The sequence below is a fragment of the Megalobrama amblycephala genome, linkage group LG20, assembly GCF_018812025.1.
Source record: "Megalobrama amblycephala isolate DHTTF-2021 linkage group LG20, ASM1881202v1, whole genome shotgun sequence".
Lineage (NCBI taxonomy): Eukaryota > Metazoa > Chordata > Actinopteri > Cypriniformes > Xenocyprididae > Megalobrama > Megalobrama amblycephala.
Window position 1 is genome coordinate 24,855,906 of NC_063063.1, and position 20,590 is coordinate 24,876,495.

Sequence of the window (20,590 nt, forward strand, 5' to 3'; positions counted from 1 at the left end):
TTCATTCATAAATACGTAAGATCACTGTGGAAATACAAACCAGAAGTCAAAAGACAAGGAGAACAGTGCTGAAAAAGGGGCGGGGCTGCATAAGGTATATTGACCAATCAGAATCAAGGACAGGAACTAACCGTTTAATAAATTTGAATAGATTTAAAATGTAATTGATTCCTATGGTGGCTTAAATTTAATGCATCCTTGCTGAATAAAAGTACTCATTTCTTAAATTTCTTTGAAAAAAAAAAAATCTTCATCTTACTGATCATAAACTATTGAACGGTAGGCTTCTCGTCATTTGCCACGGGGCCCACTGCAGTCACACCATTTGTACCGCCCTGTTTACACAGTTATTGAACAGAACTGAATCAACACTCAGCTGACCTCAGCTGAACAATGACACTCTTTTCTTTTCAGAGCTGCTTTATAGTAGAACTGAACTATTTGCATCATCATTATTTTTCAGTTTATCACTGTAAAGCTGCTTTGAATCAATCTGTATTGTATAAAGCGCTGTACAAATAAAGTTGACATTGGTCATTAGTACATATGTAGCTAATACAGTTATAATACAAAAGAAAAAAAACAAACATGTGAACTATCTTCCATGCTTTGGTCATGTGATGATGTAATGGCTACCTTTAACAACCCTCCATCTGTAACCCTGTAGCTCATGCTGATATATTGTGAAACGTATCAACAGCATCTATGTAAATGTCATGCCTGGTTACGCTGAAGAGAATTTTCCATCCGACTAACTTCCCTTTGGGAAGTTATCCTGATGATGTCCCTGTGACCATGTCATATGTGTAATCAGTCTCACAGTAACATTTCAGAATTTCAAAATCAGTGTTTTCCACATGGTAAGCTGTTTGTAACTACAGCAAGATGAGTTGAAAATAAAACATCCTTTCAAACTGAATTTCCAATTCAATAAAGTTTTAATATATACATCAATCAGCAGAACAATTACAAAGATATTCTGTTCAGATTTAGTGTAATTTGTACATTACAATAAATACAAAGTTGGGAAAATAATGAAATAGTCATTAGTCCGGTCGCTGCACCAAAATTATGATTGCACATTATTAATATTTTATATATGTAAATAAGGTTTATGCATATGTATGGTGTCCCAACACCAATGTTTACAGTGGTAGAAGCAGCATGTCAGAACTGAGTGACAGAAAACCAGCATACATTTATTTTACAGTCCTTTGCTGGTCTGTGCTTAAACACAGCTGGCAGCATTGCAGTAGTCTATACAATCATTGGTACAACTAATCTTTTTAATGTGTTCCATGCACAAACAAGCCATACTGTACTTTCCCACCTTCAACAGTTTAATCAGGTTGAGATAACCCAACACATTGTCTTTCAGTAGAGCAAACCAACAAGTTGTTGCTCAGTTACTCTGAGTTCAAGTTGGTCTGTGCAGTGGACCACAGCAATGGAAAGAAAAACAAAATCATGAATCTTTATTTAGAAACACCAGGAAAAAAAAAAACAGCTGGCTTGAGCAGATCACTGGGGTCTTCTGTTGAAATTTCCCTACAGTGAGAAAGAGAGGAAACATTAGATTAATATTTTAAAGTTGATCCCAGAAATGTAATGTAAAATTTTAATGTGTTACGTTTAAAACCAAATATTGTAAAAATAATATTAGAGAACAGCTCTAAATATAACAAATAAATGTGTGTAAAAATGTAATTTTGTAACAGTGACTCTTGGACAGAAAGTGGAAATAAGTAGCAATAGACCTTAATCAGGGTAGCGTAAGCCATAAGTTTTGATAGGAATGGATACGAGGGACAGAAAAAGTGTTCAATGGATTTGTTGTTTACGGAAGAGAATTAGGGCCAAGCAATAATAAAAAAATAAAACCATCTTGAGATTAAAGTTGTTAAATTTCGAGAAAAAACTCGTTAAATTTCAAGAAAAAAGTCGATATAAAATGTTGAGAATAAACTCGTTAAATTACGAGAAAAAAACTCATTAAATTTCGAGAAAAAAGTCGAGATAAAATGTTGAGAAAGTCATTAAATTATGAGAAAAAAAGTCGTTAAATTACGAGAACAAATTAGTTAAATTACGAATTTGTTCTCATAATTTAACGACTTTTTTCTCGTAATTTAATGACTATTCTCATAATTTAATGACTTTCTCAACATTTTACCTCGACTTTTTTCTCGAAATTTAACGACATTTTTCTCATAATTTAACGAATTTGTTCTCGTAATTTAACGACTTTTTTCTCGTAATTTAATGACTTTATTCTCAACATTTTATCTCGACTTTTTTCTCGAAATTTAACGAGTTTTTTCTCGAAATTTAACAACTTTAATCTCGAGATGGTTTTATTTTTTTATTATTGCTTGGCCCTAATCCTCTTCCGTAGTTGTTTGACAAGATACATTGTTTAGCTGACGAAACCATTTTCAGTAGACAATTAAACGACACTAAAACGGAAAACCTTTTAATGCGGTTTGGCTGTTCATTTACACAACAATGGCGTTTTGGTTGCTTTTGAAAATGATATCGTTATCGTCTCCATGTAAACAACAAAAACACGAATTTGTGAAAACGGTGACGTCATGCACGTGTATTATGTGTTCAGTCTATAGGCACATAAATAATACTGTTTTTAATTGTTTTCACGATAACGTTGTTGTTTGTACATGAAAAGCGCAAAGGAAAAACTTTTACATTTTTAGTACATTGTTGTGTAAAAAATGTTTTAAAAAGTTGTAAAAATTATATGATCTAGGACCTTTAAGGCCCCAATATACTTCAAGCGAAATCGGAGAATGAACTGATGTGATGTAATTTCAAACAAAATCAGGCCAAAACTTTCTGGAAATGTTTGTCCAGCTGGTAAACACCTTTGGTCTGTGATTATTGCATAATAGATAGGTGTGTGCAGAGGCTCAGTCTTAATTCACATGGAAATCCAGATCCAGTTCATTTCTCCTGTTTAGTTGGTCAAGGTCAGACATCCACAAGTGAAAACATGAACACACTGGAAAGCAGCTTTATAGAAGAAAATGAAGTTGTACTTCTGATAAAACGAGACATTGACACTGTTTTACATGTTTAATAGAGTAAAGCTGCTTGATTTTGGAGAAATCTATCATATAAAGTGCTATATAAATAGACTTGACGTGACTTTACTGGAGTGCCGAATTGCAGAGCTCGTGTATACGTATCCATGTTGCGATGATCAGATGCTTTTCTTATGCTTTATTTAAAAAAAAATGCTTTGTTGTGTGTTTATTTCGTTATTGAGAGGAAAGCGCAGCACAGATTTACATATTCATCTAACCTTCACTCTCAGCAGCGCGGGTGGCGTTGGATCACTGGTCACGTATTTCGAAATTCATTTTAACCCAAAGCGAAGAATGAAAAAGAACTTCACTGTGAGTATATTGGGACCTTTAGTGCTTGCCATTGTAAAGACTGCGTCTATCCTTCACAGCCTTGTTTGCATCAGTGTTAAATTCAATATGGCGACTAACCAGACTAAGGTCTATAAGAGAATACACATGTGACAGAGGTGAGAAAAACAATAATTAAATGATTTTTTAAAAAGAAAAAGCCAGAAAACATACAGTTTAGTTTATTAGATTTGATTTCTTCTTCCACCCCCTCATACCTTACAAAAAATGAAAATAATAATAATTAACAACACAAACAATCACAATTTTTAAATTCCTCTATCCCAGACAGAAGGTTACAGTGTCACCAAGTGCATTCTAGGAATGAAAGCAGATCTTGAAAGAATGAATGACAAGGCAAAGAGAAGAATTCCCCACGGACATGTGTAATTGAGAGAGACGATAAAGTGAGAGGCAAGACCCAGAAATTTGAGAAGAAACTTCAAGGACAGATTCTGTTTTCTTTACCAAAGTGAAAAATGTTGACAAGCTTCATTGTAAAACAATTTAATCCTTCAGTTGGGTTTTCCACATATTCCATATATATATATATATATATATATATATATATATATATATATATATATATATATATATATATATATATATATATATATATATATATATATATATATATATATATATATATATATATTAAACAGAAAAATTCTGTTCAAATGTCAGTAGGTCAGTATGCATGCATGTTGAAAATGAAAGAAGGCAGGAAACTGAAAGGCGGTAGACTGGAGAGACCCGAACCAAACAAACCCAGCATCACTAATGCTCCCCACGTACATTTGAATATATTTTTCTCATATCATCAACTTGTGATGACGGGCCGGTGTGACCGATCTGGGCTCTGGGCGGAGTGCCTGTGGATGCTCGTGGAATCATATTGTCATACGATTCCCCCTGATGCTACAGCCGAAAACACAGTCCAAATAGATATGGCAGTTGAACACACAAATGCACAAAACATTCAAGTCTACAACACTGAAACAGATGCATATTGTTCTTTTAGTGGACTTTAGTATTTTGTTTGTGAACAGGGACCACAAGACGTGGTGGTTGTATACATAGTCAAATCAGTAGTAAAATATGTGCACTCACATTTCCCACTCCTTTGGTGATGATGGCCAGTTCTGTCGGCTGATATACACAACTTCGGAGTTGGCCGTTATAGCCGCCGTATGGGGACACAGGCTTATTAGCTGAGAAAACAATATTAAAACAAAAATGTTAATTGTTTGGACTTGAATACACCTTTGCATGACATGCCTTATACAAATACTTGACAAAATGGCAAAGATGCTATATGCAATAAATGTGAATAGATAACCTGTTTTCTGATGTTGAAATCAAAATCTTTAGCATATCTATTTAGCATATTTATGTAATATTTGAATATATACTACTGATCAAACGTTTGGGGTCAGTACGTTTTTTTAATGAATACTTTTATTTAGCAAGGATGACCAAAAGTTATGTTCCTAAATATTTCAATTAAATGCAGTTCTTTTGAACTTCTGTTCATAAAGAAAAATATTAAGCAACACAATAGTTTTCACTATTTATAATATTAAGATATGCACCAAATAAGCATATTAGAATGATTTCTGAAGGATCATGTGACACTGAAGACTGGAGTAATGATGCTGAAAATTCATCACAGGAATAAATTGCATCTTAAAATCTATTCAAATATAAAAATTATTGTATATTGTTATAATATTGTATTGTTTATTTTATCAATTTGTGATGTGTGCGTGTGTATCTACTAGGGGTGTAATGTTCTCGGTATATATATATATATATATATATATATATATATATATATATATATATATATATATATATATATATATATAAAAACAACAACAAAAAAAAAAAAAAACAACAACATCAAACCATACCATTCTCCAAACACAGTTCTTGCACCGCGGTTTATCTTGCGACACATATGTATAGGGTTTGTTGAAAACAAATAAAAGACAGAGTTAGGCTAATGTATGTTTCTGTCAATGGATATGCATTCTGGCTTTCCTTAAACTTTTAAACGTTTTAAACGTTTAATGCGAGCGCCGTATGTTCTATACTATATGACCAGTCATTTACGTCACCGTCATCGCCCGGGTGTTGATAGCACGCAACCGCAGGTGAGACCTGAACTGCACACGTTGCTATCTGTGTTTAAACTAATTCATTTAAGCATTGCCAATTTTAACATTCAAACACTAGACGTGAAAAAGAACTTGCGTGCGCGCGTGTACAGTGTGCAAATATTGAGTTTTTTTTTTTCAAGTCTTGCGCTTGAATGGACAAATTCACAAAAATGGTCAACATGCCTGTCCTGGCGAGTATCCTAGCAAACATAGCAGGTTATGTCTTAAGTGAACTTAAACACTCGAGAAAGAAAGCATGTGTTCAGTATCAGTGTACTGTATCAGTGCATTATGTCTTAAAGTGACAGCAGCCTAATATTCCTGCTGTCTTTATGTGTTTTTAAATGTTAATCAAACAGCAAAAGACGAGGAAATCACTGACTGCTCTTTACTGAATAGCTTTTGTAACTTAATAATTAATAATGATTAATCTTTATTTAATTTATACAGTGAAGATTATATTTTTTACATTTGATTAGCTACTTTATTCAATTGGTGTACCAGAAAACTACTGTTAGATACCTGAAAAGCACTGTTTATTTTATTTGTATCTTTACTGTATTTATTTGTGCTGTTGCTTGTAGTTTGATTATTTGTTCTAATTTTCTTTATTTTTATTTGACCGTATAGTCCTTTTTCCCCTGAATATCGCACATACCGAACAATACCGAAACCGTGACTCTAAAAACGTGATAAAAACCGAAACGTAATTTGAACCTAGTATATATAGGCTACACACAGGCAGCCTTGTTTTTTCATTATGTAGAATTTACACACACACACTCACTTATTTTGGAAGAAAAGCGGAACAATTAAATAATGTTATGTTTTAATAACCTAGAGATATATGCCTTTCTTTTAGCATAATCTCTGAACAAACATCTCAAGTTATCTTAAACACAAGACCTGTGCATTTATAAGGCATATGACGCACTGTGGTTTGATAAGGTTGCAATGATGCATTGGGGCAGAAATGTCCTCTCGCTCTGTGAAATACTCAACACTGATGATACTGTTGCCACACCTCAGTCTCCGTGGAGACATACTAATGTAAACACATGCTTCAGGGTCTCTAGATAGGAATAGTGTGCGCTCGTATTGACTCATGCCAGGGTGGGAGAGGTCTTCCATTTTGCGCTGGGTATTCATTTACTAGTGAGATATGATTCTTGAACTTTCAAACACTCCCTGTTCAATACAAACAGAAGCATTCCTTTTACTTCAGAAAACCACAAATGACATGCAAATATTGATGGACATGGGGAAATGTTATACCTGTGGTACGTCATCGATAGATGATTGAATATATGCAACTGTACTGTGAATCTGTTATTGGTTGAGTAAACACAGTTGGTTATTGTTGATTTATAATAGAAAGGTTTGACACAGCTCTGAATGCACAAATGCATGGAAACTCTCAGCAAACTGGGTTCAAATTCATGGACATCAAAAGGCAGCAAAGATATTTGCATGTTTGGCCAGAGGAAACAAGCAGGTGCAAAGAAAAGAGAGAAACGGACAGAGAGTGAGAAGACACGAGAGAGGAAGAGAGCACGAATGAACATCGTGTTCAGTGCGGTACCATCAGATATTAGACTGAGTGGATTCAAACATCAGCATATCAAATTCAGAGGTGTAAGCAGAAGTTATTGTGAAATTCAGTCCTGTTTCCAGCATGTTCTGAAGCTTTGTCCTCTCTCAAAGTCACACGTTCCCTCTCCTCTTAGTGCATGTTAACGGACACAGACGTATTAGGTTTCTGGATTATATGATTGGCAGTATTAGTTTAATTTTAATCACTGCATGGAGCTTTTGAAATGGTACAAACTAGACGTTTAAGATTACATGGCTGTAGACTATGTCAAAGAAGTTTCAGATTCATAGTAATTAAAGTTGGGTATTGAGAATCCATCCTTTAAAATACTTAAACGAAATGATTTTCATGATGTTCAGATCCATTAACTGTTCTAATACGTAACAAAGCCACCTTATACTAGGGCCTATGATACTTGTGAAACATGAACGCAGACACTTTTTTTGTTTTGTTCCAAAATATGTCAGAACATCACCCATAATCAACAGTATACTTTACACTCTCAGCCATGGAGACAGTTGTTCAAAAGCAGTCTGATCGGATTTTGGCTATAGGATTGGATCAAATCTTGAAAATGGGTTGTTCGAAAGAAAAAAAAAAAGGATTTTGAAATCAGATTAAATCACAAAATCCAATTTTGGTTGTGATCTGGATCAAATCATTAGTTTGTGTTGTTCAAAACTTTTTAGTAAGATTGGGATACCTTTGATTAAAAAAAAAAAATCAGGATTGTACTGATCCCAGCAGAAGGGTGGATTTCAGGAACAAAAATGTAATAAACTTTAAAACTGGTCAAACAATACAACATTTGTATCATGTAATACACACACATATATTTTTTTCATTTTACTCTTGATTAGTTGAACTGTTAAAGTAATAAATTAGAAGTGGACATTAGACCTATTAAAGGTGCCGTAGAACGTCTTTTCAAAAGATGTAATATAAGTCTAAGGTGTCCCCTGAATGTGTCTGTTAATTTTCAGCTCAAAATACCCCATAGATTTTTTTTAATTCACTTTTTTAACTGCCTATTTTGGGGCATCATTAACTATGCACCGATTCAGGCTGTGCTGCCCCTTTAAATCTCTCGCTCCCTGCCCTCCCGAGCTCTTGACTATAAGTGCAGTTATACAGTGCATAAACAAAATTCACACAGCTAATATAACCCTCAAATGGATCTTTACAAGATGTTCGTCATTCATGCTGCATGCATGCACCGATTCCTGTGAGTATAGTATTTATTTGGATGTTTACATTTGATTCTGAATGAGTTTCTATATGCTCCGTGGTTAACGGGCTAACATTACACACTGTTGGAGAGATTTACAAGGAATGAAGTTGTGTTTGTGCATTATACAGACTGCAAGTGTTTAAAAATGAAAATAGCGGCGACCCTTGTCTCCGTGAATACAGTAAGAAACGATGGTAACTTTAACCACATTTAACAGTACATTAGCAACATGCTAACGAAACATTTAGAAAGACAGTTTACAAATATCACTAAAAATATCATGTAATCATGGATCATGTCAGTTATTATTGCCCCATCTGCTATTTTTCGCTATTGTTCTTGCTTGCTTACCTAGTCTGATGATTCAGCTGTGCACATCCAGATGTTAATACTGGCTGCCCTTGTGTAATGCCTTGAACATGAGCTGGCATATGCAAATATTGGGGTATTGGAGCGGCATTTAATAGACAGAGCCGTAGATCACTGACAAGCCACGCAATATCGCGTTCAATATCTATATGTATCGCCGTCGATATTGAACGCGATATTGCGTGGCTTGTCAGTGATCTACAGCTCTGTCTATTAAATGCCGCTCCATTTGAAAGCAGGTGATGGCGATTTAGCGGTAATCAGGGAACCGGCTTTACTGAAGAAATGCGCGTGACAAAAGCATTCGATACATCGCCCAGCCCTAGGTCATACATATTAATGATCCCGACTGTTACGTAACAGTCGGTGTTATGTTGAGATTCGCGTGTTTTCCGGAGGTCTTTTAAACAAATGAGATTTATATAAGAAGGAGGAAGAAATGGAGTTTAAAACTCAACGTATGTCTTTTCCATGTACTGAACTCTTGTTATTCAACTATGCCGAGGTAAATTCAATTTTTGAATTTTTTAAGCCTTTCGGTAGCCTACAGTAAAGTAAAAAATGAGATTTTGGTGTCATAAAACAATCCCCAAACAGTAAATACCATTATCAAATAAAAATATATTTAATTTGAAGCATTTTTATCACCGTTTGTAAACTACATTGGCACAATCATAAGAGATGAACCAGTCAAAAGTTCTTTGCGAGCAAACTACGTGAAACGTTTTTGAGAGAACACAAAAGCATTAAAATATTTTTTGCATTAAAATGCATAAAAATACGTTTTTTCTAAGGCACATTTATAGAATCAACTTAAATGTTCTAATTAAACTAAGGCCTAATCCTGGCTTAGTCTAAGTCCTGTCTGTGAAACCAGGCCTTAGTGTTTCCACAAGAGGCACAGTAGTGGGAGTAAAACTGTCAAACAAACTACAGCACTTTCACGTTGTTGTGATGGTCATGTTTACTGTATAGCTAGCTATCTGAATACTTCTAATGAATTTAAAAGCTGCAAAGCTGTAAAAGTAACAATAACGCCCTTTAGTTCTGAGGATTGTATCTGTCAAATGCAAATTGCTGTTAGAAACAAACATCCTGATCACAGATGAAATCATTATAAATGTGTTTTACTGTCCTTTTCATCCATTTAATGACTGATCAAATGTGACAGTAAATACTTTTATAATGGTACTAAAGATTTATATTTCAAATAAACACTGTTTTTAAACTTTCTATTAATTAAATAGAACTGTTAAACTGTTTTTAACAGATAATAAGAAATATTACTTGAGCACCAAATCTGCATATTAGAATGATTTCTGAAGGATCATGTGACACTGAAGAATGAACTCAATAAATAAATTAAATAGATGTACAGTAGAACATTTTATATCTGGCATAGAAAAAAAGCCCTTATGTTATCTGCTTCCAATATTAGCCTAATCAGACCGATGCTGATAAAAACACACTAATATTTCCTGATAATGAAATTATCACAGATATATTGTAGATCCCTAATAAAAACTAGCTTGTAAAACATTAAAGCAAAGATGATAAAATACAAAGTAAAAACTCAAAAGCTTGCATTTACCTGTGTTGGGCTCATCCATAGAGAAGGCCTTATTCTCCATATATATACTCTGTGCGCTTTGGTCCTTCAGGATGTTCTCGTACCCTCTACTGGGGTACAGATCTTCCTCAACAGCTGGATCCTCATCTTCTTCACTCAGGGTACACACTGCCGGCACCGTGTGGAGCAGCAGAAACACCCATGCATTTGACACCAGTGCTATAGCCAGTGTGGGGTCATCCCATTTCGGCCCACCATGCTTTAAGTTCCCGTATACGTACATGACAATCCACGCCACCCAGATGCCCACCGAAAACAGTCCTGTGACCAGAATGAGGGCTCCATCTTTCCGCCAGCGCTTGTGCTTACCTGCCAATATGGGTAAGGATGCCACCACAACTGCCAAGAGTAGATTTAGAACGTATATGAGCGCCATGACAAAATCCTGGTTGTCAATGTTACAGGGAACGGCAGTGGCAGGAAGAGCAGTGGCGGGAGCGAGGGTTCCGTTAATGTTAGTTGGGTATCGTACAATTGTAATAATTAGCCATTCTGTGTTGATCACAACTTCCACCAGCCAGAGTCCCAGAGCGCCCAAACACCAAACCCAACCTCTGGGCCCCGAGTTCCTCCTGGCTAGTATGTTCAACCTCACGGCTTGCATGAGAAGGCAGGAGAAGCAGCCGGCGAACAACACCCCGAACAGAAAGCGGCGTGACGCGCATGTGGCGAAGTTCCTCCCGACGATGAAGGCGAACGTGAGGGCGAACAGTCCAAACGTGAAGATCAGGAACACAGCGTGAAGCCCCAACGAACTGCGCCAATTCTTGTCAGTGATGAAGGGAAGGCTGGCTAGCAGCACAATCAGGAGAATCAGGGAGGACACCAAACCAGTAGCTGCAAATGCCTCCACTACAACACCCCAAACAGCACTCAGGTCACACAGATTGAAATACAAGGAGTCCACATTATCTCCACAGCCCCTCGGGATCGAAGTCTGTGCCAGTGATCCAGGAAGAATGCATAGAGCGATGAAGAGCAGAAGATGAAAACGCTGGGATTTGGAGGGAAGGTGATCCATGGTTTCCAGCACCTAAGATCAGACAAGAGAGGAAAGCAAGAATGAGCATGCAAGCATGCAGCAATTAAGAGTTACAACAAGATAGCGAGTGAAATATGACTCAAAATCCTCCTCTTATACACCAAGGGAGGGAGTAACAACGTCAAAATCGTAATAACATCACAGCCATTTAAACGTCACAAACAGGTTCATGCTCCACAAGTGTGGCCACCCTGGCTCTTTAAAGGTGTGGTCTAACCAGACTTTGAACATGCAAAATTACGTCAGACATTGCGATAAATTATTAAATAATGATTTAAGTTACATTACCATACATTTTGGGGTCAGAAATTAAAAGGAAATTAATATTTTTACTCAGCAAGGACACATTAATTTCATCAAAAGTGACAGAAAAGACCTTGTTTCAAAAGTTTCTATTTTAATGCTGTTTAAAGTTAATAGTGTTTAAAGTTTTTAACTTTCTATTTGTCAAAGAATTCTGGGGAAAAAAATGATCACTTAAGCAGCACAACTGCTTTCAACATTGGTAAGAAGAAGAAGAAGAAGAAGAAATGTTTCTTGAGCTCCAAATCAGCAAATTAGGATGATTTCTGAAGGATCACGTGACACTGAAGACTGAAGTAATGATGCTGGAAATTTAGCTTTGCCATCACATGAATAAATTACATTTTAAAATACATTAAAATGGAAAAACAGTTATAAATTGTAATAATATTTCACAATATTACTGTTTTTACTGTATTTTTGATCAGCCTTGGCAAGCATAAGAGACTTTTTAAAAAATATATATATTTTTTTTAAATCATACCAACTTTAAACATTTGAATAGTATAGTGTATATAAAACATAGGGTATTATTTAGTTGTATTTAATATAGATTTGTTCCAATTCCAAGCTCTCACTCATAATTTCAGTTTTTTTAAAGAAAAGTGCACATCATCGTAAAGGTTCTTGGTTCATTTTGAATCTGGCATGACCAAAAACTGACTCGCTCGGTGAGGGAACTCAGTAACAACTCTGAACGTTTCTCTGAATGAGTGAATGAGTCTGATTAATCTAGTATGACCGCACCTTAAAGGGATAGTTCACCCAAAAAGGAAAATTCTGTCATTAATTACACACCCTCATGTCGTTCCAAATCTGTAAGACAATCGTTTATCTTTGCAAGACAAATTAAGAACTTTTTGATGAAATCTGAGAGATTTCTGTTCCTCCATAGACAGCTACATGACTACCACTTTGACGCTTTAAAAGTTCATAAAGAGATCGTAAAACTAATCCACATGAATTGGTTAAGACCAAATTTTCTGAAGAGACTCGATCGCTTTATACGATGAACAGATTTAATTTAGTCTTTTATTCACATATAAACATTGATTAGCGAACATACTGTAAACAGCAGCTCAACCGAATCTGAATGACACACGAGAACAAACCACATCCAGAAGCTAAATGTGCTGCGTAACACACAAGAACGAACCTTATTGGTTCTCGACCGTCAAGCAAACATGCTTGAGCTTCCGTTTACCACAACTGATGTGTGAGGTGATGAATGTTTATATGTGAATAAAAGCCTAAATTCAATCTGTTCATCATATAAAGCAATCGCGTCTCTTCAGAAAATTTGGACTAAACCGCTCAATTCATATGGATTAGTTTTACGATCTCTTTATGAACTTTTTGAAGCGTCAAAGTGGTAGTTGCATAGCTGTCTATGGAGGAACAGAAAGCTCTCTGATTTCATCAAAAAGATCTTCATTTGTGTTGTGAAGATGATCAAAAGTCTTACGGGTTTGGAATGACATGAGGGTGAGTAATTAATGACAGAATTTTTGGGTGAACTAACCCTTTAATGGCAGAGATTAATCATTAAGCACAGGAATTTCTACACCTGAAGCTCATCCAGATCAGTCTGTTAATCATTAATTAGTCTTTTAAAGAATATTGATTTTCTTAGTTCCACTTTCAAAACCTTGAAGAGTGAATCAGGTAGAGAAAAACTTATAAATCCAATTGGACCGGCTACATGAACTACATAAATTTCACATGTGCAAAAACATGCTTTACACATGGGAAATGTGGTTTTGGAACAGTTATAATACATGAAATACATGTAAAATCCATGTGTTTTTTATAGAGCTGCTAAGTTTCATTTATTTCTGCATGTCACATTTCATGGTTCTCTTGTATTACAATTTAACAGCTTAAGGATGAATTAGAATGAGTTAAAATGAAATGAAATCTCAGTACCCAAAACAAGTATTTGGTTTATAGCTTAATTTGTGATTCTCCCACAGCCCCTTTATAGTAAAATCGGTATATAAAAACAACACCTATGTTTTTCCATAAAGATTAACGACAAAGAATCAAATCAGACCGAATTAAAGGAATGCACACAATCTCATTACAACCAGAATTGTTAGCCAGTGATGAGTCTGTTCCTTTTTAACAGGTTGTGTCTGTTTGATCACATTACACTGATTTCATTACTTAATCAATACGACTACTACTATTTCAGGAACTGTTTGTGCTTAACTGCCAGTCGTTCTCATATCAGATTGATAAAAACTAAGTACATAAATATATTTTTTGTATATTTGCTTGACGCTTGCCCTGGAAGAACTCTGTTTTTCTCTGTAGAAAAACAGTTAATTCACATAAAGATTAAACATACTGTGTCAAAGTTAAAAATGTTAATGCCACAATGAGCAAAGGAACTACAGGAGGACTTGTCAACAGCTTATCTAATCATATTGATTGTATTATAATTGCATTTTAATTGTTCGTTTTATTTAGTAGTCTATGGCACAACATGGAAAATTATTTACAAAAGCATTTTTTACGATTTTCCACATGTATTATATTTATGCAGTGTACAAATTAAAATATAGACAAGCACTTTTCTGTGTATTTTTGAGATTTTACAGAATATTTTTGAGATATTTACAAAAACTATCATGGACAATGTCAAAAATATATACGTTATCCAATTTGGGTTACAGAATGCATGGTAAATGAGATGAAGAAACAAGTGTAACTGATCCACATGATAAGAACCGTGCGAACAGGCTTATAAAATGGCGATTAAATATGACATTTTTTAAGGTTTGAATGCATTTTAGCATTTTTTAGTACATGTAATTTAACGTACTCATTTTTGACATACAGCCATTTGAGCCAATCACATCATTCAATCTGTTACAACGCACCAATCAGAGCGCAGCACAGTGAGGCATTCGTGTCTGTGACTGACTGATTGGGCGTCGCACCTGAGCAGGTGAACAAAGATTCTCTTCATCGCTCAAAATAGGTATAACGGGATTATTTCACAAATGAAACTACATTTGTGCTGCGTAACATAATTAACACCGTAGTAAAACATTTGCAACAACCCCCAAAACAAAACGTCTATATAATCGTGATATTTTCACCCACACATTTATAAACAAACCAAATAGACTCAATGAAACTGATTAACAATAAAACATTATATAATTAATATCAATAAGCCACAATAAAATAAATCACAAAATCCAAACACATTGTAAAAGTGGAAATCTGTTTACGATATCAAGGAAATAAGAAAATAAACTCACCTTTTGCAGTCAGACGTAGATACTATGTCGTTTCTCTGACACTTTTTGGTATATGAGCGCAATTTACCTGTTCAAGCAAGTGCATGAAAATAAATAAGACATCGCGCCGCCAAAATGTGCCAGAGAGCTGAGGTAAGGTATTAAACCCTGAAAAAAACAATGTCCCCTTTGTATTCCAGGCAAACAAACCTTCAAAAAGCTTCAAGGATAGTCGAGGGCAAACACTTGGCGAGTTTTGATAGCTTTCAGCCGCACACTGATGTGACTCCAACTCTTTTTCTCTTGCGCGCGCACACACTGACTCAAGCTTGCGCGTCCCTCTCGAGCTCGCCAGCTCTCACTGTCGGGAACGCGCCTGTTTTCACTACCTGACTGGAAAAGAAAAACAAACTGAGAGGGAAAAAAGGTATCGTAGTGAGAACTTTAAGGTGGGTGGAGAGCAAGGATTTTGTAAGCTTCATATTATCTATCTATCTATCTATCTATCTATCTATCTATCTATCTATCTATCTATCTATCTATCTATCTATCTATCTATCTATCTATCTATCTATCTATCTATCATTACAAGAGCGTTACTAACTTTAGTAGCAGACTCTGGTAATTTGAGGCCTCAATGCTGCATAGCTTTGCTCTACCCCAGCACCAGCCTACTCAGGTAAATCGAACAATGGCTTTGTTTCTTTTTCTCTGCTTTCTTCTGGGCCTGAAAACAGATGAAGGGACAATCTGAACTTTAGAAGAAAAAATGAAGACCCAAATTGAGGCTACTCTTACCCATTTAAAATATGCTCAATCTCGTATCACATTATGTTCAAAACACAATATCTATATTGATATTATGAATATATATTTTTGTTATCTACATTCCACATTTACAAGCAGAGAAGTAACAGGTTCAAAACTTAATCCTGTGGGAACTATATTTCTAAATGTGTGCGCCCATTGCCACCTAGTGGCAAGTCAGTATATAATCATTACTTATCCTTTATCTCGTGATGCTTAGCCTACTTGGCTGTTGCTACTGCTCATGAGGGAGCACCACTCACATTTTCTTCAGATTAATCTGATGTATTTGCCACATGCACTGTGCAACATTTTTTCTTATGCAAATCTCATACTGTTTATTCCAGCAGCGACAAGACAGCATGCGAGCAACCTGGGGTCAAAAGCCGTGCTTAAGGGCACATCATGATCATCTCTTTTACTCTCTTTGCACAGTCTTTTATATTTATTTAGCTGAAGACAGCTGATTATAATGTCTTAGATTTGCACCTTAATCTGCGTCTGGTGTTACTCAAAGTGTAACCATATGGAGGATTTTCATTAAGATTACAACAGTGATATATTCAAGGTAGAGAGCTAGCAGACTCATTGTTTCATTGTGTCTTTTCCTGAATATGTTCTGCTCACATAACAGGATATTGTAGTTATCGCACAGTGTGTTTTCTTTCCTAGTTTGACAGCAAAGAAAAAAAAAAAAGAAAAATAAGAAACCTCTACATGCATCACAACCGATTATAAGCTTTAAATCTGAATGTTTCCATCCCTGAAATGCAACAGAGCTTCAGGCTTGAGTGCATTTATTTTTTTTAAAGGACTTAAGACACATAAATTGGTCCACATAGCCATTTAATTTCCGATCAGTATGATCAAAATGCAACAACAGTTTATCAGTGCACATATTCAATTACACAACCAAAGGAAAGCTTGTGTGTCACAATATAAAACATGAACAACAATGCAACGTTAAGGGAAAACATCATGCATTTGCCACATGCCATTTTATAGGGATATTTGTAGTTTAGCAGTTACGCCACATCACACAGAATCACAATCAGCCCCTTTTATTTTCTTAATACATTCTTAGTCTTATTGGATGTGATTCAGCGCACATTAATCAAAAGAAACAATCTTACATTGAAATTTGAGAAAGGATGCCATCTGCCATCCTTGCTTATGGGAACCACAGATATTTTTGAGCCAATTTATTTAATCAGAATATACTTATACTTTTAAATCCACACAAACCAGCCAAATTTAACTCCTTGCAACTGACTGCATAACACTCTCACTTTTCAAAATTCATTCAATTCCCAATGGAAAAAAAAATAAAACAAGTGAAAAAAATTTTTTAAAGTTGTAAATAAAACCAATATTATTAGAGTACATTTTACAAGAAAAAGCTATTTCAGTCTTTCTACTTCAAAATGTCACATTTTACTAAATGTGTTGATTTCATTCTGTTTCTTTGTACTTGTTTGTGAAGTTTACCAGCAATTTTTGAGTGAAAATAGCTTAAAAGTAAACCCACACCATTTTTTTTTTCAGTGTACATGGTTGTGAATGTACTTCCATGTTGACCGTACCAGATGGTAAAGCGGCAAAATAGATACATAGCAAGGACAAAACCATGATCTGCAGCTGCATAAGACCCAGCATATCTAAAGCTGACCTCAAACAGAGCAGGTTATTTATTGTCTTAAATATTCAGATCCTTTCTTGTGCTGTCAGCCGTCTGCTCATATTAAGGCTTTAACGATAGATGTGCTTTCTTCTCAGGCATCTGTGTTTGTGATGCAGCGGGAGACTTTTTTCAAAGAGACAACATCTGATAACATCTGCAGGGCCAGAGGCTCTCTCTCATGATTGAGAAGGGAGAGAGAGAGAGAGAGAGAGAGAGAGAGAGAGAGAGAGAGAGCTAGAAAGAAAAAAGGAGAGAGAGAGAGAGACAGGATGCAACACTGGGCGCTGAGAAACACAAGTGCACTAAAAGGACAAGAGAAGAGTTCATAACCAAAGCTCCAGATAACAAGTGAGTTTTTCCCCCCAGACCAAAACGTTAAAAACTTTCCTCTGTAATTTAGCAGACTAATTAAATCAAAGCTTTTAATGTACCTTTTAGCCAAGACACTACATTAAATAATTAGTCATAAAAAGACCTTCAAAACACATTTAGTGTTATCGTTTAAGTCAAGGACTGATTTAATTGATTCATGCAGTCTCTCTTCCATCAGATTTACTCAAATTAAACGAATTCTCTCAGAGAATCAAATCGACGCACAAAGTTAAAATACATTTTATATACAGCTTGCAGGTGTGTAAGTGAAATCATCAAGACTTTGGTCATTGTATCACATTTTACTTTGCATTTAGATTGAGTTTGTCTATCTAAATTAATCTAAATCTGTTCTCTTTAAGTACACAGTGGCAAGTGCTGCACGATATCTGATCAGATAACAAATCACAGAGTCATTTAATTGACCCCAGAACATCTCTGGCGATTGTGGTCAATTCGAACAAATTGAAATTTTTGCTGTTGCTGCATGGGTGCGTGCACAGAAGCTCAGGGCTGGCTTTGTTCAGCAGATCTCCTCTGATCACTCTGTTTGTTCAGTGGTGTCTTCACTCATTGTGTTCCCACGTCGAAGCCCCTTTTAAAGCCTCATCCAGTCGCCATGCACTGAATGTACAAGCCAGCAACCACACTTTGCACACCGGGGTTAAAAAGGTCAGACATCTTGCTCTGCTTCACTGGACGGGCTCTGAAAGTGTTTAACTTAGTCATGCAAAATAACCTACAGCTGCAAAAAAGGTTACATTATGTATTGTTCTGATTATGTTTGATGAGAAAATTAAATGCTTATCACATTTGTTTCTCATATGGAAAATTACTGAGTGTACAATGTGTTATGATGTCTTGATTGGATTTAAGTTTTAAAGGATTAGTTCACTTCAGAATGAAAATTTCCTGATAATTTACTCACCCCCATGTCATCCAAGATGTTTATGTCTTTCTTTCTTCAGTTGAAAAGAAATTGACGTTTTTGAGGAAAACGTATCAGGATTTTTCTCTATATAGTGGACTTTAATGGTACGGAAGAGGATTAGGGCCAAGCAATAATAAAAAAAATAAAACCATCTCGAGATTAAAGTTGTTAAATTTCGAGAAAAAACTCAAAATAAAATGTTGAGAATAAAGTCATTAAATTACGAGAAAAAAGTCGTTAAATTACGAGAACAAATTTGTTAAATTACGAGAAAAAAATCGTTAAATTTCGAGAAAAAAGTCGAGATAAAATGTTGAGAATAAAGTCATTAAATTACGAAAAAAAAGTTGTTAAATTACGAGAACAAATTTGTTAAATTATGAGAAAAATGTTGTTACATTTCGAGAAAAAAGTCGAGATAAAATGTTGAGAATAAAGTCATTAAATTATGAGAATAAAGTCATTAAATTACGAGAAAAAAAGTCGTTAAATTATGAGAACAAATTTGTTAAATTATGAGAAAAATGTCGTTAAATTTCGAGAAAAAAGTCGAGATAAAATGTTGAGAATAAAGTAATTAAATTATGAGAATAAAGTCATTAAATTACGAGAAAAAAAGTCATTAAATTATGAGAACAAATTCGTAATTTAACGAAGTTGTTCTCGTAATTTAATGACTTTTTTTCTTATAATTTAATGAGTTTATTCTCAACATTTTATCTCGACTTTTTTCTCGTAATTTAAACGAGTTTATTCTCAACATTTTATCTCGACTTTTTTCTCGAAATTTAACAACTTTAATCTCGAGATGGTTTTATTTTTTTATTATTGCTTGGACCTAATCCTCTTCCGTACAATGGGGACCAAAGGGTTGAAGGTCCAAATTGCAGTTTCAATGCAGCTTCAAACGATCCCAGCTGACGAATAGCGGTCTCACCTAGCGAAACGATTGGTCATTTTCTAAAAAAGTAAAAATGTATATAGTTTTTTTAACCACAAATACTTGTCTTGCACCCGCTCTGCGATGCACCACACATTACGTAATCATGTTGGAAAAGTCACGTGTGATGTTGGAGGAAGTATCATTGTAGGGGAAATCTAATTTTCTCCTCCAACTTCAAAATCGTCCGACATCGTTATTTTACCTTTTTTTTTATAAAGGCCATTTGACTTAGTCTTTGCACATTCGCTTTGTAAACATTTGCTTGGTAATTTCCAACATTATTACGTAATGTGTGGCACATCGCAGAGCTAGTGCAAGACGAGCATTTGTGGTTAACAAGTATATATTAGTAAATGGCCGATCGTTTTGCTAGATAAGCCCGTTATTCCTTGTCTGGGATCGTGTAGAGCCCTTTGAAGCTGCACTGACATTTGGACCTTCAACCTGTTGGTATAGCCGTTGAAGTCCACTATATAGAGAGAAATCCTGGAATGTTTTCCTCAAAAACCTTAATTTCCTTTCGACTGAAAAAAGAAAGACATAAACATCTTGGATGACATGGGGGTGAGTAAATTATCAAGAAATTTTAATTCTGAAGTGAACTAATCCTTTAAGATGGCTTCAAATCTTACAATGCAGAATAATAGATCATAAATTAATGAGTGAGAATAAAAAAAAGACAGTTAATGAAAAACTTGTATGTGTTCAAAGAACTTCATTCATCTACAATATGAGCAACATTTATAAAAACACTCTAAATATATGACATTCTTACAATATCAAAATACATTTAAATGGAATAGTTCACCCAAAAAACAAAACAAATTTTATATATATATATAT

At 35.1% G+C, this 20,590-nt stretch overlaps 1 protein-coding gene and 1 long non-coding RNA gene across 7 annotated transcripts; one reads left to right on the forward strand and one right to left on the reverse strand.

Moving 5' to 3' along the window:
• Positions 1-919: 919 nt before the first annotated feature.
• gprc5c (G protein-coupled receptor, class C, group 5, member C) lies at positions 920-15,478 on the reverse strand. 4 transcript variants are annotated; one of them, XM_048170443.1, is made up of 6 exons: positions 15,224-15,473; positions 15,035-15,101; positions 10,379-11,450; positions 4,542-4,642; positions 4,227-4,349; positions 920-1,548 (listed from the first exon to the last, which is right to left on the reverse strand). In XM_048170443.1, exons 3-6 carry the CDS (start codon positions 11,436-11,438, stop codon positions 1,522-1,524), a joined length of 1,311 nt encoding a protein of 436 aa, XP_048026400.1. In that variant the 5' UTR covers positions 11,439-11,450; positions 15,035-15,101; positions 15,224-15,473; the 3' UTR covers positions 920-1,521. The 4 variants fall into 4 exon arrangements, with proteins under 4 accessions (XP_048026400.1, XP_048026401.1, XP_048026399.1 ...); XM_048170444.1 differs by adding an exon at positions 3,606-3,649 and having other exon boundaries at positions 15,035-15,473; XM_048170442.1 differs by having other exon boundaries at positions 15,035-15,470.
• Positions 15,325-18,815, forward strand: LOC125255318. 3 transcript variants are annotated; one of them, XR_007181878.1, is made up of 3 exons: positions 15,325-15,462; positions 17,366-17,503; positions 17,597-17,849. It is a non-coding gene; the product is annotated as an uncharacterized LOC125255318 (long non-coding RNA). The 3 variants fall into 3 exon arrangements; XR_007181879.1 differs by lacking the exon at positions 15,325-15,462 and adding an exon at positions 18,236-18,815 and having other exon boundaries at positions 17,023-17,503; positions 17,597-18,131; XR_007181880.1 differs by lacking the exon at positions 15,325-15,462 and adding an exon at positions 18,052-18,815 and having other exon boundaries at positions 17,023-17,503.
• The last annotated feature ends 1,775 nt before the right edge of the window (positions 18,816-20,590 follow it).